The 15,622-nt window shown below is 46.1% G+C and overlaps 1 protein-coding gene across 2 annotated transcripts in view; it reads right to left on the reverse strand.

Moving 5' to 3' along the window:
• Positions 1-15,622, reverse strand: part of IQSEC1 (IQ motif and Sec7 domain ArfGEF 1) — a 383,194-nt gene that overhangs the window by 249,356 nt on the left and 118,216 nt on the right. For both annotated transcript variants that reach the window (XM_054504553.2, XM_064591483.1), the window contains exon 2: positions 9,237-9,266. In XM_054504553.2, coding sequence (XP_054360528.1) covers positions 9,237-9,266 — 30 coding nt within the window. The remainder of the gene's footprint in view (positions 1-9,236; positions 9,267-15,622) is intronic.

The raw sequence follows: 15,622 nt of genomic DNA on the forward strand, positions 1-15,622 counted from the left end.
TGAGAGTCGAGGACTGCTGGCAGCATTCCTACAGCTGGGAGACCTTTGCTCCTGCTGGAGATGTTGGTCAGCACGTCCCAACACCCATCATAAGAACTTAGATCCATGCGGTGCCCTGGATGTCCTTGTCAAAATCAGTCTATGTCAACGTGGGGGATGACACAGAGGAAAAAGGAAGGACTGCATAAATTTTTAAAAATTCATCTTGTTGCAATGTATGAGTTTTAATAGCAGAGGTACACCGGTGGAAGACCGGAATTTGGGTTTTCTCTCTGTTAATATGACAGGGCCTTCTTAGATTATTGGTCTGTATTATAAACAAAGGTTTTTCTTTATCTTTAATCTGCCTAGAAAAACAAAGTTTGCTATGTCTTGGATCCGTGAGATCTTTGATTACTTAGGAAAGTTGAGTCTTCTCAATAATAAGAGAGCTAAGGTTTGTTAACAACTCCATCACCCTCTGCATTTACCTTGAGAATCTCTTCTTGCCCCCTTGGCTGAGTCAAGAACCATGTTTTGTAATGATCTGTAATCCTATTTAGGCATGTGCTTTAAAATCTTCTGATATTTGGCAACCTTCCAGAAATTCAACTTCTAAATGAAGTCTTTCTGACTAATTAGGCTTGTTCATTTGGTGTGTCCAATCATGTGGGAAGCATTGTTAAACAAGGAACGATAAACCTTCTTAGCCCAAATTGTACAAGTGAGTGCTGTAACTGTTCTAGAAATTTTATAAAATTCCGAAGGCTTTGATATGTCCTGGTATAATGTCATCACTTGTAATTCTAATTACTGAAGAACTGTTGTCGCAGAATTTCTTTGTCAACTGCGTTGTATCGACAAATACAGGTCTCTCATCCCTTTAAGATTGTAAAGCTCCACTGAGTTAAGAATTTCCAGAACTAATGGGGAAACTGCATTCAAACAGACTCTTCTTTGAAACACTGCTGGTTCTCTAATGTTTGCTCTTCTGGATTTAAGTCGGCCTATGACTTACAGAAATTGGGTAAGAAATTTCTTTGTAAACAGATATGAAACATTTATCTCTTTCTCTCTACTTGATACCACCAGAATTCGGAAACTCTCAGTGAGTATTTTTATATTTTCATGGCGATGTATTTATTTGCATAAGGTCAAAGAATCTGTTCTCCTTGTAACAGGACACAGTTGGAAACACTAGTCATGTTCCCAAAGCTTTGGCTGTAATGTCATATTTGAGAGAGATATGCACAGACTCAGATATGACCAGACAGCTTTAAGGAGCTAACGTTGGCTTTGTGGAGCCAATGAAGCCCCTTGGAAAAATCGCCTGGTACCTTGCCTACAAAGTTTCCAGCAGCTTTACCAGGTGAATAAGAAAGGTCACTTCCTGGAAGGTGCAGGAACCTCAGGATATTTTGGGGGCCTTGAGAAGAGAGAAATCCACCCAAATTTACAGGTATTACAGGCAAAATCTGATGGCAAGTATTTGGCTTGGTTTCTTGATCTCTAGAGGTGGTTGAAAGTTCAATCTGACATTCCTTATGAAAAGTTCCAGCAGGGGCACCTGGCTGTCTCAGTCAGTAGGACATGTGACTCTAGATCTCAGGGTCATGACTTAGAGCCCCATATTGGGTGTAGAACTTACTGAAATAAGTAAATTTTTAAAACAGAAAGAGTGTTAAAAAAAAAAAAGTTCCAGCAAAGCAGATTAAAAACAAAAACAAAAACCTATATGCCAATCACCATTGTTTCTACACCTGTGTAAACAGGCCAACTTTATTAAAATTGGACTTATTTTACAAAGGAATTAGGCTTAATTTGGCTATCTTTGCTAGAAATGAGGGTGATTTTAGAGAGGGAAATTGTTTCAGTAACACACTTTGTAAATGTTGGATTCTAGTTCTGATGAACTGTCTTTGAGTGTTGGTTGGTTGCCTCAATAACTGGGCTGGGTTCTGAATTCTGGTTTCCTTGAATAGCTAACTATGACTCTCCAAACTAAGGTTTCCAGTCTTCTTCCGCTGTCTTGACTTGAATCACTGAGAACTAAAACTGCTCTTTTTTCCTGAAACCCTACAAACTGAAGCTGGACAACCCGAGATAAACTTCAGAGGAAAGGTGCCACAATGGCCCATGTGGAGACCATCTTCATGCCTGTGTTTTAGGGGCCACTCAGAAAGATCCCAGAGACACACGGATCACTGAACAAGCTTATTGCAGCCATCGTGATCGGACGATCTGCCATTGGAAAATCCAGACTTCGAAAGGTGCATGGATGGGAACAGTTTCATAGATCAAAGACAACAAAGAGCTGGATGCAGGGGTGACCCATGAGTTATTGTCCACTGCTAAGGATGCCAGAAACTGGATGACTGCCCAAGGGAACCATGCTGGCAGCACATACAAAGACCCCCAAACCCTCTATAATGGCTTTAGGACCAAACATAGATTTAACTAAATATCAACCCCAATATTCCTTGGAGGACTGTAGAGGATCTAAGGAATGGGGATTTGGATACCATGCTGGCACTAATACTAGCTGGAAATATAATGAATCCTTATCCCAGAACATCTTATGGGAGAAATAATTAGCCACATTCACCAAAGCACCCATTATAAGAAAGATGCTACTCTTCAATGGATCTAGAAGTATATTGCGGGTTCCAATCTTCAGAGAACTGCTCAAAAACATGCCAGTTGTGCTAGAAACAATCCTAAGACTGGGCCTCCACCAGTTCTAAAAGGTATACATACAACTTAGAGCCACCAAACCTGGAGAAGACCGGCAGGCAGCCTTTACCAGGATGCCAAAAACACAACAGGTGATTCTCAGTATTTGCTAATATTCGCAGACACCTTTATAAGCTGGGCTGAAGCTTTTCCATGCTGTTCAGGGAAGACCTCAGAAGTGGTTTTTGTTTTTTTAAAAAAGATTTTATTTATTTGAGAGAGAGAGATCACGAACAGGGGGGAAGGGTAGAGGGAGAACCAGACTCCCTGCTGGGCAGGGAGCCTGATGCAGGGCTCGAGCCCAGGACCCCAGGATCATGACCTGAGCCCCAGGCAGATGTTTAACCGATTGAGCCATCCAGGTGTCTGAAGGCCTCAGAAGTTGTCAAAACACCTGTAAGCAAAATCATCCCTAGGTTTGGACTGCTGCTAACAGTTCAGAGCAACAATGGAGTGAAAAATCACATGAATGGTGTCCAATGCCTTGGGCATTCAGTGAAAATCACACGCTTCCTGGAGATCCCAACTGACTTGAAAAACAAAAAATGAAATTCAGCAAAGATATGCCAAGAAACCAACTTAATTCGGGAAAAAGCCTTGCCATCTGCCCTGCTAAGAGTAGCCACTAGAAGTGAGCTTGGTTTAAGCCCCTATGAAATGTTATATGGATGACTTTCCACATTCTTTTCGTGACTTAGGAGTTCCCAGCAGGGCTCACATCAGGGAACTGGATACTGTCAGGTACGTTCAATACATGAGTTTGCTTCCAGCAACTTAACGTTCCTCCCACATGTGCCCTTACACTGCCTGAATCCTTTGTGGCATCAAAAGGTGTCACTAAGGACCTGAAGAGTGGGTGCCCAGAGGCCCAGCTCCAACCTCATCAGACAACATCCTTTAAGGTGCTGTTGGCCACCCTCAGAAGACTACAGGAAAGTCAGCCCTGGATCCATCACACCCGAATTACGAAAATGCACAGGTTCCCTACCTGGGATGAGGGAGAGTATTGAAAAGGACCCCGCTCAGACCAGTGAGCCTCTGATGGACCTGAAACCACTACTACTTAGGGGGAGCTGGTCCAAAGAAATCAGTCCATGAGTACAACACACTACTTGGTCACAACAACCCTCCCCTAAAACCCTAGACAGAACCTAGGACAAGAACTATTGACTGAAGTAGAAAAGTCCTGGTAATGCAGAATGTTGGCTTTCAATCTGCAACTCAAGAATAGTCCAGACAAGCGCAGAAAGCTTCCATTCCTCTACCCCAGTCTTAACCCCACTGCAGCAGGAAATAACCAGATTGATCATCATTCCAAATACACTCAAGGATGAGGACCAATCAAAAGACAGTGGGGACTGAAACCAGCAACCAAAGGGTTTACGGGATGAAAAAGCACAATGGCAACTTTTTACCCAGACCTTCCTCCTTTGCCCCTAAGTATCCTTGACTCTCCTCCTGGGGAGGGGGGGCGGGATTTGAGGTTTGTCCTCCCATCTCCCTGTTTGGCTGCCTCCGGAATAAACCCTCTCCTTGCTGCATACTCGAGGTCTCAGTGACAAGAGTCTTTGCTTTGCATCAGGCAGATGAACCTGGGTTCGCTTACACATACAGTTAGGTACTCAGTAAAAACCACTGAATGAGTGTCGACTCTGAGGCTTGGAGAGTTCAGTGTCTGGTTCATGGTGACACAGAGGGTAGGGAGGAGGGGGAGAAGGATTTAATTCAGAATCCTCTGACCCCAGTGCCTCTATTCCCATCCATGGTGCTGAGAAATTTCTGCTCTCCTCCTGAGGCCACCTGCTCAGCCCTTAGCGCAGCACCTCTGGACCCAGATGCAGAAGGCCCCAGCCCCTCTCCCTGATTTGGAGTCAGCTTTCATTCCATCCTGGAGGTGACAGTTCAACCCTGCTTACCCAGCACGCAAACACCCCAGCTTGGTCTGCCACCTTTGGTAATTTTCATACCTCCTTGCACACAAAATAAATAGCACGTTCTCATTTTGGGTTTGCGGTGGGGGGAATGGCCCAGTTAATTACAAAGGCTGCCTTGCCTTGGCACGGAGTGATGAGAGATGTTCACAGGAAAATGGATTAATTTTGACTAATTGCTTTCACTTACATGTCTTAGTTCCAATTAAGACAACGTTTGTAACCGAGCCCACCTTCTCCAGAAGCAGCTCCCATGCTCCCCAGGCAAGCAGCCCTCAGGTTTCACTGGCTGCTCAGGGTCCTGAGAAACTTGCTGGCTGGGACCTATAGGAAATGCCAGTCAATGTTTCAGGACGCCTCCCGGAGAGGTGATCTAGGGGAATTGCCTCGTTCAGTGTTCCTGAGGATTGATCAGCTCACACTTGTGAGGCAGGCACAGCCTGGCCGTGTGTTCAGGCCGCCTGTTAGAATCACACAGGAAGCGGTTAAAATTCAGAGTCCCAGACCCCACCCTGGATCTACCTAGTCAGACACGAGAAGGACAGGGCCTGGAAATCTGGAAATCAGGGCGCTAGAACCGATTCGGCCTGGAAAGGCTCTGGGTGTCAAGTCTCAGGTCGGCATTTGAAAGCCGTGTTATCTAGGGGAGTTGTTCCAAGTATTTCTTTGCCTCAGCTTCCCAGAGCGGAAAAAATGGGGCTCACCATAACTCTCTTGAAGGGGTGGGATTGGCTGTGCAGGTGAGGTGAGGCCCCGACCCACGGCAGACAGTCATTAAATGGTACTTATTCCAATTAGTGGACATGGCTGGGTTCATTTCAGGGGGTTGATGAGAACCACGAGAGAACAAAAGACAAGGCTTTTGTGCTGGACAAAGTCCTTGCACCTCAAACACAGTATCAGCACCCTCTCTGGGCCCTCCAAGCAGCTATTCATTCTGTCAAACTCCAAACTCTGCAAAGTTCTTCTTTTCCCACCTCCCCCCAACCAATAAATCATTAGAAGGTTCAAAGTGGAGGGCCTCGGCAGCCTCCCTCGGAATGGAGTGGAAAACAGACACACGCGCCCTGGGAATAAGGGAGCAAAGTCCTACGTTTGCAAAATGGTCAAAACTGAGTCATTTCATTTGTGGAAAATGAATAGATCTGATCTTGCAAATGTTTCGCCTCAGGGAAAAGTAGCACGCACGCATCTGCAAAGAGGCTTCTCCTGGCAGAAACCATTCCCCGCTGTTCCGGGAGGCTCCACCAGCCCACCAGAAAGCTGGCGGCGCGCGTCCTTGGGGTGTAAAGAAAAATCCTCGCCAAGTGGGGACCCCAGGGTAGGGGGGTCGGATAAGGAGAGTCTCTCAGGGTTCATTTCCTTAACATTTAGCAAAGATCATCAGCTCTTGGTGTCCGTCCAGACCTTAGCTAGGATCATGAAATCCAGGCACTGCCTTTCAGAGTCAAAGGTAGCCCCCCTGCCCATGATTTTTGGTGAGTGTTTATTGTGGAAAGGGGGACGAAGCAAGGGGAGAGGGGGGTTCTCCACTGAGCAGGGTAGATGGTCCAATTTTTTTTTCCCCTTCCAATTTATGGCCTGAAAATATTTAAGAGTTCTGAGTCCAATTAAGCAAACATTAATTTGTGCCCGTTCTGTGGACAAGGCATTGTGCCCGGGTTCCCAGCGAGACCAAGGTGGATTCAGTCCACTAAGCCTCTTGGTGCCTGCTCTGTGTTTTGTGCTAACCAGGGGGCCTCAGCCAGGTTCCTTACTCCGCCTGAGGGGTTAAGTGCTCAGGTCACTAGGACAGAAATCAAAGTGAACACAGGTATCAGAAGCGAGCACAGAAAGCCAAGGAGTGCAAGCAGGGGGAAGGGCGCTTCAGCCATGACCCCCTCAACACTTCGGGGAGGCAGCAGCGTGAGGGTTCTGAGAAAGGCTTGGGTCTGCCAAGGGGAGGGGGCAGAGGAAACAGCACTAGTCCCACAGATAAGCTCAAGGCAGGCAGGGAATCCAAGGATGCATCTAGAACTGGTGAGTAACACCACTGGGTGGCTGCGGAAGATGCATGGGGGACAGGAGCAGGAACCTGGGTGGCACAGGTGGGAGGTGCCGGGCCCAGGGGCCTCAGTGAGAGCCACAGCTGTGGTGATGGGCAATGGGGCTCCCTGGAGGGTGAAGGGGGGGTGGGGCGGTCACTGTCAGACTTGAGTTCTAGAACACTCTCTCTGGTGGGTCCATGGGAGAACACTCGGCCAAAGACCAGGGTCCCTTTAGGAAGAGACCTCATGGTCACTCTTCCCTGGGAAACAAAGTTTGCAGCTGTCTGGGGGTAGTGAGCTGAAGCACGGAGAGTGGGTCAGATCTGAACTGTCTGGGGGGGGGGTGCTTCCTGTCCTGTGCCCCTATGCCTACCCTGTGTTAGTGAGCAGAGAGTGGGACATGCGTCCAAGGCCTGATCCCCCCCCACCGCTGCGTGGTGACAGCTCCCTGGGGGACAAAACACATGCCTGGCCCAGGACAGAGATGCAGTCAAGGCCTGACAACAGCATCTTAAAAGTCCCAGCAGTGGCTTCTACCATGAGTCCTAAAGGTCTCTGGGCCTGTTCCCAAGAGTCTGCACAGCAGAGTAGAAGTCACTACGGGGTTGGGTTCTTGAGCCTTAGAAAAACTTAGATGCAGCCTTCTCTGCTTGGACTCCCTTTGCTTTCCTTCCCTGCCCGGCTCCTCATCTCCACGTGTCCTGCTGAGAACCATTTGGTTCGAGCTGTGAACATATGTTCCAACTTGCAGACAGTCCCCCGCTCCCATTCGCAGGCCGTTCGTTACTTGCACCATACAGGTCCTTGCACACGCTTTTGCCCCCACCGAAATGTCCTTCCCACCCTGCCCCCTGAGCGGACAATCACACTCCTGCTTCAGGGAGGAGTATGTCAGTGCATACCCCAGTGACGGGATGCTCACTACCCCTCGGCAACCCACCCTCTCTTCAGACAGCTCTTTATTTTTAACAACTACTCTGGATAGGTGATACATGCACGCGGTTCCAAGCTCAAGCAAGAGCACAGTGCACGCTTTGAGGAGGCTCACGGCCACTCTCGTCCCTGCCGGCCCTGCTCCCCACCTCCCAAGTGACCATTCTAAGAACTGCTTGCGTCTCCTGCCATCGCCTATTTATGCAAACATTACAAGCAAGAAACCATGGTCTTTTATCTGACTTTTCTTACCCCAAATGTAATGTGAGATACATGCTCTCCTGCCCCTTGCTTTGCTCACGTAACAGCATACCCGGGGCCTCTTCCCCCATCAGCCCACCGAGGGCACCCTCCCTTGGCTCTCACAGCTGCACAAATTCAGAGTGGCCCATGGTTCCAGAATGCCCAGCTGCCCCTCCTCCAGCATCTCCTGGCCTCGGCCATTCTCCGTCTCTCAGTGTATCTCCTCTCCCCTCTCAGGCCTGTGGTGACCTGGCCCTCACCCCACTGGTAGCCCTTGTATGACACTCTATTCAGTACCTCCCCCCACCCTAAGTGTGCCTCTGCTTCCTGCTAGGACCCTGCCCTCCCACTGCCCCCTATTCTGCCTTCCTGGCTTGGGACCATCACCCATGTCTCCTGGGTTAAGCCAAAGCCAAGTGCACAGGTACGGAATGGGGCCTCCCCATGCTGCATGCCCAGGATGCAGCCACCATCATCCATCTGCATTTCTCTCTCCTGGGCTGCCTAGAGGACCCCACCCAAGCCTGAAACTCCCAGCTCCAGGCCCAGGATGAGCATCTTGTCTCCCCAGCCTGGTCACGGGGCTATTCAAACCAGCCAAAAATCTGAAATCCCATCTGCTCCCAATGGGCCTGGGCGTCCCCGTGGCTCTTAAATGGCCTCCTTGCTTCCCCTCCCCTCTCCCGCCCTCATCACCAGCCCATCGTCTCCCACCCTCATGGCCTTCTTGGTCCCCCAACTCAAGCCTTGAGACGTGCCTGGCCCCAGCCCACTGGGCTGAAGCACTAAGCAGCCGGGGTTCTGGTTCCTATAAGCCCCTCTCTTTGGTCCAGTCAGTAGCCCCCGCTGTGACCCCACTCCATGCCGACCCCCCACCCTCCACTGGTGGGGGTGGGGAGAGGCAGGGTCTCAACTGCAAGCGTCATCTGTTCCATGTACCATGGAGACACACTGCATCAGTCAAGGCTGGCAGGAGCCCGCCCCTCCACCAAACATCCCAAAGACTTTCCCCATCTGGCCCAGTCTGGTCCCGGGGACTGTCTGAGCTGAGAAGCTTCCTGTCTTAGATATGTCACAGTCTAGGTAAACCGGACACCACCACAGCCCTTGAGGGTATGGAACCCCCACCAAGCCGGGTGACCTCCAGGAAGGACACTCTAGAATCAGGGAAGTCTGCACAGTAAACCAGGGTTCTTGCTGCTCGAGGACACGGAGCCAGCAGACAGAGCATGGCCAAGGTCTGCAGGTGGCAGGCCAGGGCCAGGAGCAGCAAGGGAGCAGGGCTCTGACCTGGTGAGACCTTATCAGGGAGAAATCAAAGCACATGGTTTCATGGAAGCCACCGCTCCCCGGACCCACAAGCACATGCACAGGTTGATGACCCACATACCTGACACTCCGGGAACTTTCTCCTTCAGACCTGCAAAGAGAGAGAACACACGCTTAGAATGCAAGTACCCTCCACTATGGGGGATCCGCATGAGGACGTTAGATATGGGGACCCACGAGGTCCCCAGTGACCCTGGGAGCCTTTCTCCAGCCTCAGCACACTGGCCCCCAGGCCCAGCCCCCAGGGCATCCCATTGCTAGGCTTCTGACCTGGAACTCCACCCTGAAAACCACTTCCTCCTAGAAGCTTTCAGCTTCCCAACCTCCTCCAGTGCACATCACCTTGACTGTAATCGTCTTCCCAGGATCTGAACATCCCAGAAGTTGGGGAGCAGCCCCAGACAGGGGGGCCTGTGGCTCCAGAACTCTGTGGCCTGGGCCCCACAAGGCAGCGGTGGAAGGAATGAGTGAGCGGGGACGGCGCGGCTGGCCTCCCTGCATGCTCTACTTGGTATTTCCAGCATTGAGCCCCACTACCAGCTCCATTTTCAAGTACCCAGAAATCAATTACACCACTTTACAAAGGAGACAAGCCTGAATGTCAAGGAACTGGACAATTAGATCGTATCACACACACTTGCACTTCCACGGAGACTGAGAAATACACGGCATCCATTGACAGCGGTGCCTTCACGCTCTGTAAACCAAAGAAACGGGATTGGGGATTAAAATGCTCGCAGCAAAGGGCTAAAGCCATGGCCGGGTTCCCAGGGTCTGAAGGAGCAAAGGGCTAAGAGCAAGCACATTCGGGAATCTAATCCCTGGACGTCCCAAATTGGATTTTACTGCCAGCGAGCTACAGAAATAAAAACACACTTAACCCAAAGTCTTTTTTTTTTTTTTGCAAACTGCCTTTTGCAGTAATTTTACAGACCAGCTGCATGGCCCCATCAACACTAAAGCCCAGGGGAATGGCTTCTCCCACTGAGGCAGCCTTGCTGATCTTAGGAGAGCATCCCGTGCCCTTTCCTAGGTCTGCTGTATCAATGCAGATTCTTTTTTTTTTTTAATTTTTTTATTCTTATGTTAATCCCCATACATTACATCATTAGTTTTAGATGTAGTGTTCCATGATTCATTGTTTGTGCATAACACCCAGTGCTCCATGCAGAATGTGCCCTCCTCAATACCCATCACCAGGCTAACCCATCCTCCCACCCCCCTCCCCTCTAGAACCCTCAGTTTGTTTTTCAGAGTCCATCGTCTCTCATGGTTCGTCTACCCCTCCGATTCCCCCCCCTTCATTCTTCCCCTCCTGCTACCTTCTTCCTCTTCTTCTTTTTTTTTTTTCTTAACATATATTGCATTATTTGTTTCAGAGGTACAGATCTGAGATTCAACAGTCTTGCACAATTCACAGTGCTTACCAGAGCACATACCCTCCCCAGTGTCTATCACCCAGTCACCCCATCCCTCCCACCCCACCCCCACTCCAGCAACCCTCAGTTTGTTTCCTGAGATTAAGAATTCCTCATATCAGTGAGGTCATATGATACATGTCTTTCTCTGTTTGACTTATTTCGCTCAAAATAATACCCTCCAGTTCCACCCATGTCGTTGCAAATGGCAAGATCTCATTCCTTTTGATGGCTGCATAATATTCCATTGTATATATATACCACATCTTCTTTATCCATTCATCTGTCAATGGACATCTTGGCTCTTTCCACAGTTTGGCTATTGTGGACATTGCTGCTATAAACATCAGGGTGCACGTACCCTTTCGGATCCCTACTTTTGTATCTTTGGGGTAAATACCTAGTAGTGCAATTGCTGGATCATATGGTAGCTCTATTTTCAACTTTTTGAGGAACCTCCATACTGTCTTCCAGAGTGGCTGCACCAGCTTGCATTCCCACCAACAGTGTAGGAGGGTTCCCCTTTCTCCGCATCCCTGTCAACATCTGTCATTTCCTGACTTGTTAATTTTAGCCATTCTGACTGGTATGAGGTGGTATCTCATTGAGGTTTTGATTTGGATTTCCCTGATGCCGAGCGATATTGAGCACTTTTTCATGTGTCTGTTGGCCATCTGGATGTCTTCTTTGGAAAAATGTCTGTTCATGTCTTCTGCCCATTTCTTGATTGGATTCTTTGTTCTTTGGGTGTTGAGTTTGATGAGTTCTTTATAGATTTTGGATACTAGCCCTTTATCTGATATGTCATTTGCAAATATCTTCTCCCATTCTGTCGGTTGTCTTTTGGTTTTGTTGACTGTTTCCTTTGCTTTGCAAAAGCTTTTTATCTTGATGAAGTCCCAATAGTTCATTTTTGCCCTTGCTTCCCTTGCCTTTGGCGATGTTTCTAGGAAGAAGTTGCTTTGGCTGAGGTCGAAGAGGTTGCTGCCTGTGTTCTCCTTTAGGATTTTGATGGACTCCTGTCTCACATTGAGGTCTTTCAACCATTTGGAGTCTATTCTTGTGTGTGGTGTAAGGAAATGGTCCAGTTTCATTCTTCTGCATGTGGCTATCCAATTTTCCCAACACCATTTGTTGAAGAGACTGTCTTTTTTCCATTGGACATTCTTTCCTGCTTTGTCAAAGATTAGTTGACCATAGAGTTGAGGGTCCACTTCTGGGTTCTCTATTCTTTTCCATTGATCTATGTGCCTGTTTTTGTGTCAGTACCATACTGTCTTGATGATGACAGCTTTGTAATAGAGCTGGAAGTCCGGAATTGTGATGCCGCCAGCTTTGCTTTTCTTTTTCAACATTCCTCTGGCTATGCGGGGTCTTTTCTGGTTCCATACAAATTTTAGGATTGTTTGTTCCATTTCTTTGAAAAAAGTGGATGGTATTTTGATGGGGATTGCATTGAATGTGTAGATTGCTCTAGGTAGCATTGACATCTTCACAATATTTGTTCTTCCAATCCATGAGCATGGAACGTTTTTCCATTTCTTTGTGTCTTCCTCAATTTCTTTCATGAGTATTTTATAGTTTTCTGAGTACAGATCCTTTGCCTCTTTGGTTACATTTATTCCTAGATATTTTATGGTTTTGGGTGCAATTGTAAATGGGATCGACTCCTTAATTCCTCTTTCTTCTGTCTTGTTGGTGGTGTATAGGAATGCCACTGACTTCTGTGCATTGATTTTATATCCTGCCACTTTACTGAATTCCTGTATGAGTTCTAGCAGTTTTGGGGTGGAGTCTTTGGGGTTTTCCACATAAAGTATCCTATCATCTGCAAAGAGTGAGAGTTTGTCTTCTTCTTTGCCAATTTGGATGCCTTTTATTTCTTTTTGTTGTCTGATTGCTGTGGCTAGGACTTCCAATACTATGTTGAATAGCAGTGGTGATAGTGGACATCCCTGCCGCGTTCCTGACCTTAGGGGGAAAGCTCTCAGTTTCTCCCCATTGAGAATGATATTCACTGTAGGTTTTTCATAAATGGCTTTTATGATATTGAGGTATGTACCCTCTATGCCTATACTCTGAAGAGATTTGAACAAGAAAGGATGCTGTACTTTGTCAAATGCTTTTTCTGCATCTATTGAGAGGATCATATGATTCTTGTTCTTTCTTTTGTTAATGTATTGTATCACGTTGATTGGTTTGCGGATGTTGAACCAACCTTGCAGCCCAGGGATAAATCCCACTTGGTCGTGGTGAATAATCCTTTTAATATACTGTTGGATCCTATTGGCTAGTATTTTGGTGAGAATTTTTGCATCCATGTTCATCAGGGATATTGGTCTGTAATTCTCCTTTTTGATGGGGTCTTTGTCTGGTTTTGGGATCAAGGTAATGCTGGCCTCATAAAATGAGTTTGGAAGTTTTCCTTCCATTTCTATTTTTTGGAACAGTTTCAAAAGAATAGATATTAATTCTTCTTGAAATGTTTGGTAGAATTCCCTGGGAAGCCATCTGGCCCTGGGCTTTTTTTTTTGGGAGATTTTTGATGACTGCTTCAATTTCCTTAGTGGTTATAGGTCTGTTCAGGTTTTCTATTCCTTCCTGGTTCAGTTTTGGTAGTTGATACATCTCTAGGAATGCATCCATCTCTTCCAGGTTATCTAATTTGCTGGCATAGAGTTGCTCATAATATGTTCCTATAATTGTTTGTATTTCTTTGGTGTTGGTTGTGATCTCTCCTCTTTCATTCATGATTTTGTTGATTTGGGTCATTTCTCTTCTCTTTTTGATAAGTCTGGCCAGGGGTTTATCAATCTTGTTAATTCTTTCAAAGAACCAGCTCCTAGTTTCGTTGATCTGTTCTACTGTTTCTATTTCATTGATTTCTGCTCTGATCTTTATTATTTCTCTTCTCCTGCTGGGTTTAGGCTTTATTTGCTGTTCTTTCTCCAGCTCCTTTAGGTGTAGGGTTAGGTTGTGTACTTGAGACCTTTCTTGTTTCTTGAGAAAGGCTTGTATTGCTATATACTTTCCTCTTAGGACTGCCTTTGCTGCATCCCAAAGATTTTGAATAGTTATGTTTTCATTTTCATTGGTTTCCATGAATTTTTTAAATTCTTCTTTAATTTCCTGGTTGACCCATTCATTCTTCAGTAGGATGCTCTTTAGCCTCCATGTATTTGAGTTCTTTCCGACTTTCCTCTTGTGATTGAGTTCTAGTTTCAAAGCATTGTGGTCTGAAAATAGGCAGGGAATGATCCCAATCTTTTGGTACTGGTTGAGACCTGATTTATGACCTAGGATGTGATCTATTCAGGAGAATGTTCCATGGGCACTAGAGAAGAAAGTGTATTCCGCTGCTTTGGGATGGAATGTTCTGAATATGTCCATTTGGTCCAGTGTGTCATTTAAAGTCTTTATTTCCTTGTTGATCTTTTGCTTAGACGATCTGTCCATTTCAGTGAGGGGGATGTTAAAGTCCCCCACTATTATTGTATTGTTGTCAATGTGTTTCTTTGCTTTTGTTATTAATTGTCTTATATAATTGGCTGCTCCCATGTTAGGGGCATAGATATTTACAATTGTTAGATCTTCTTGTTGGATAGACCCTTTAAGTAGGATATAGTGTCCTTCCTCATCTCTTATTACAGTCTTTGGTTTAAAATCTAATTTGTCTGATATAAGGATCGCAACCCCAGCTTTCTTTTGGTGTCCATTAGCATGGTAAATGGTTTTCCACCCCCTCACTTTCAATCTGGGGATGTCTTTGGTTCTAAAATGAGTCTCTTGCAGACAGCATATCGATGGGTCTTGTTTTTTAATCCAATCTGATAGCCTGTGTCTTTTGATTGGGGTATTTAGCCCATTTACATTCAGGGTAACTATTGAAAGATAGGAATTTAGTGCCATTGTATTGCCTGTAAGGGGACTGTTACCGTATATTGTCTGTGTTCCTTTCTGGTCTATGTTGCTTTTAGGCTCTCTCTTTGCTTAGAGGACCCCTTTCAAGATTTCTTGTAGGGCTGGTTTTGTGTTTGCAAATTCCTTTAGTTTTTGTTTGTCCTGGAAGCTTTTTATCTCTCCTTCAATTTTCAATGACAGCCTAGCTGGATATAGTATTCTTGGCTGCATATTTTTCTCATTTAGTGCTCTGAATATATCCTGCCAGTCCTTTCTGGCCTGCCAGGTCTCTGTGGATAGGTCTGTTGCCAATCTAATGTTTCTACCCTTGTAGGTTACATATCTCTTCTCCCGAGCTGCTTTCAGGATTTTCTCTTTGTCTATGAGACTTGTAAGTTTTACTATTAGATGTCAGGGTGTTGACCTATTTTTATTGATTTTGAGAGGGGTTCTCTGTGCTTCCTGGATTTTGATGCCTGTTTCCTTTCCCAAATTAGGGAAGTTCTCTGGTATAATTTGCTCCATTATACCTTCTGCCCCTCTCTCTTTCTTCTTCTTCTGGGATCCCAATTATTCTAATGTTGTTTCGTCTTATGGTATTGCTTATCTCTCAAATTCTGCCCTCGTGATCCAGTAGTTTATCTCTCTTTTTCTCAGCTTCTTTATTTCCCATCATTTGGTCTTCTATATCACTGATTCTCTCTTCTGCCTCATTTATCCTAGCAGTTAGTGCCCCCATATTTGATTGCACCTCATTAATAGCCTTTTTGATTTCAACTTGGTTAGATTTTAGTTCTTTTACTTCTCCAGAAAGGGTTTCTCTAATAACTTCCATGCTTTTCTCAAGCCCAGCTAGTATCTTTAAAGTGATGATTCTGAACTCTAGATCTGACATCGTACTAATGTCCATATTGAGTAGGTCCCTGGCAGTCAGTACTACCTCTTGTTCTTTTTGTTGAGGTGATTTTTTCCATCTTGTCATTTTGTGCAGAGGAGAATAGATTAATGAGAGAACAAAATGCTAGCAGAGTAACAATGTCCCCAGAAAATATACTCTAAACAAATCAGAAAAGACCTGAAGCAGTGGGAAAAGAAAGGGAAAGAGAGAAAAAAGAAAAAGAAAAAAAAG

The sequence above is a fragment of the Mirounga angustirostris genome, unplaced genomic scaffold (genome assembly GCF_029215605.1).
Source record: "Mirounga angustirostris isolate CCGP_5_RB_7025 unplaced genomic scaffold, mMirAng1.0.hap1 SCAF_1, whole genome shotgun sequence".
Taxonomy (NCBI): Eukaryota; Metazoa; Chordata; class Mammalia; order Carnivora; family Phocidae; genus Mirounga; species Mirounga angustirostris.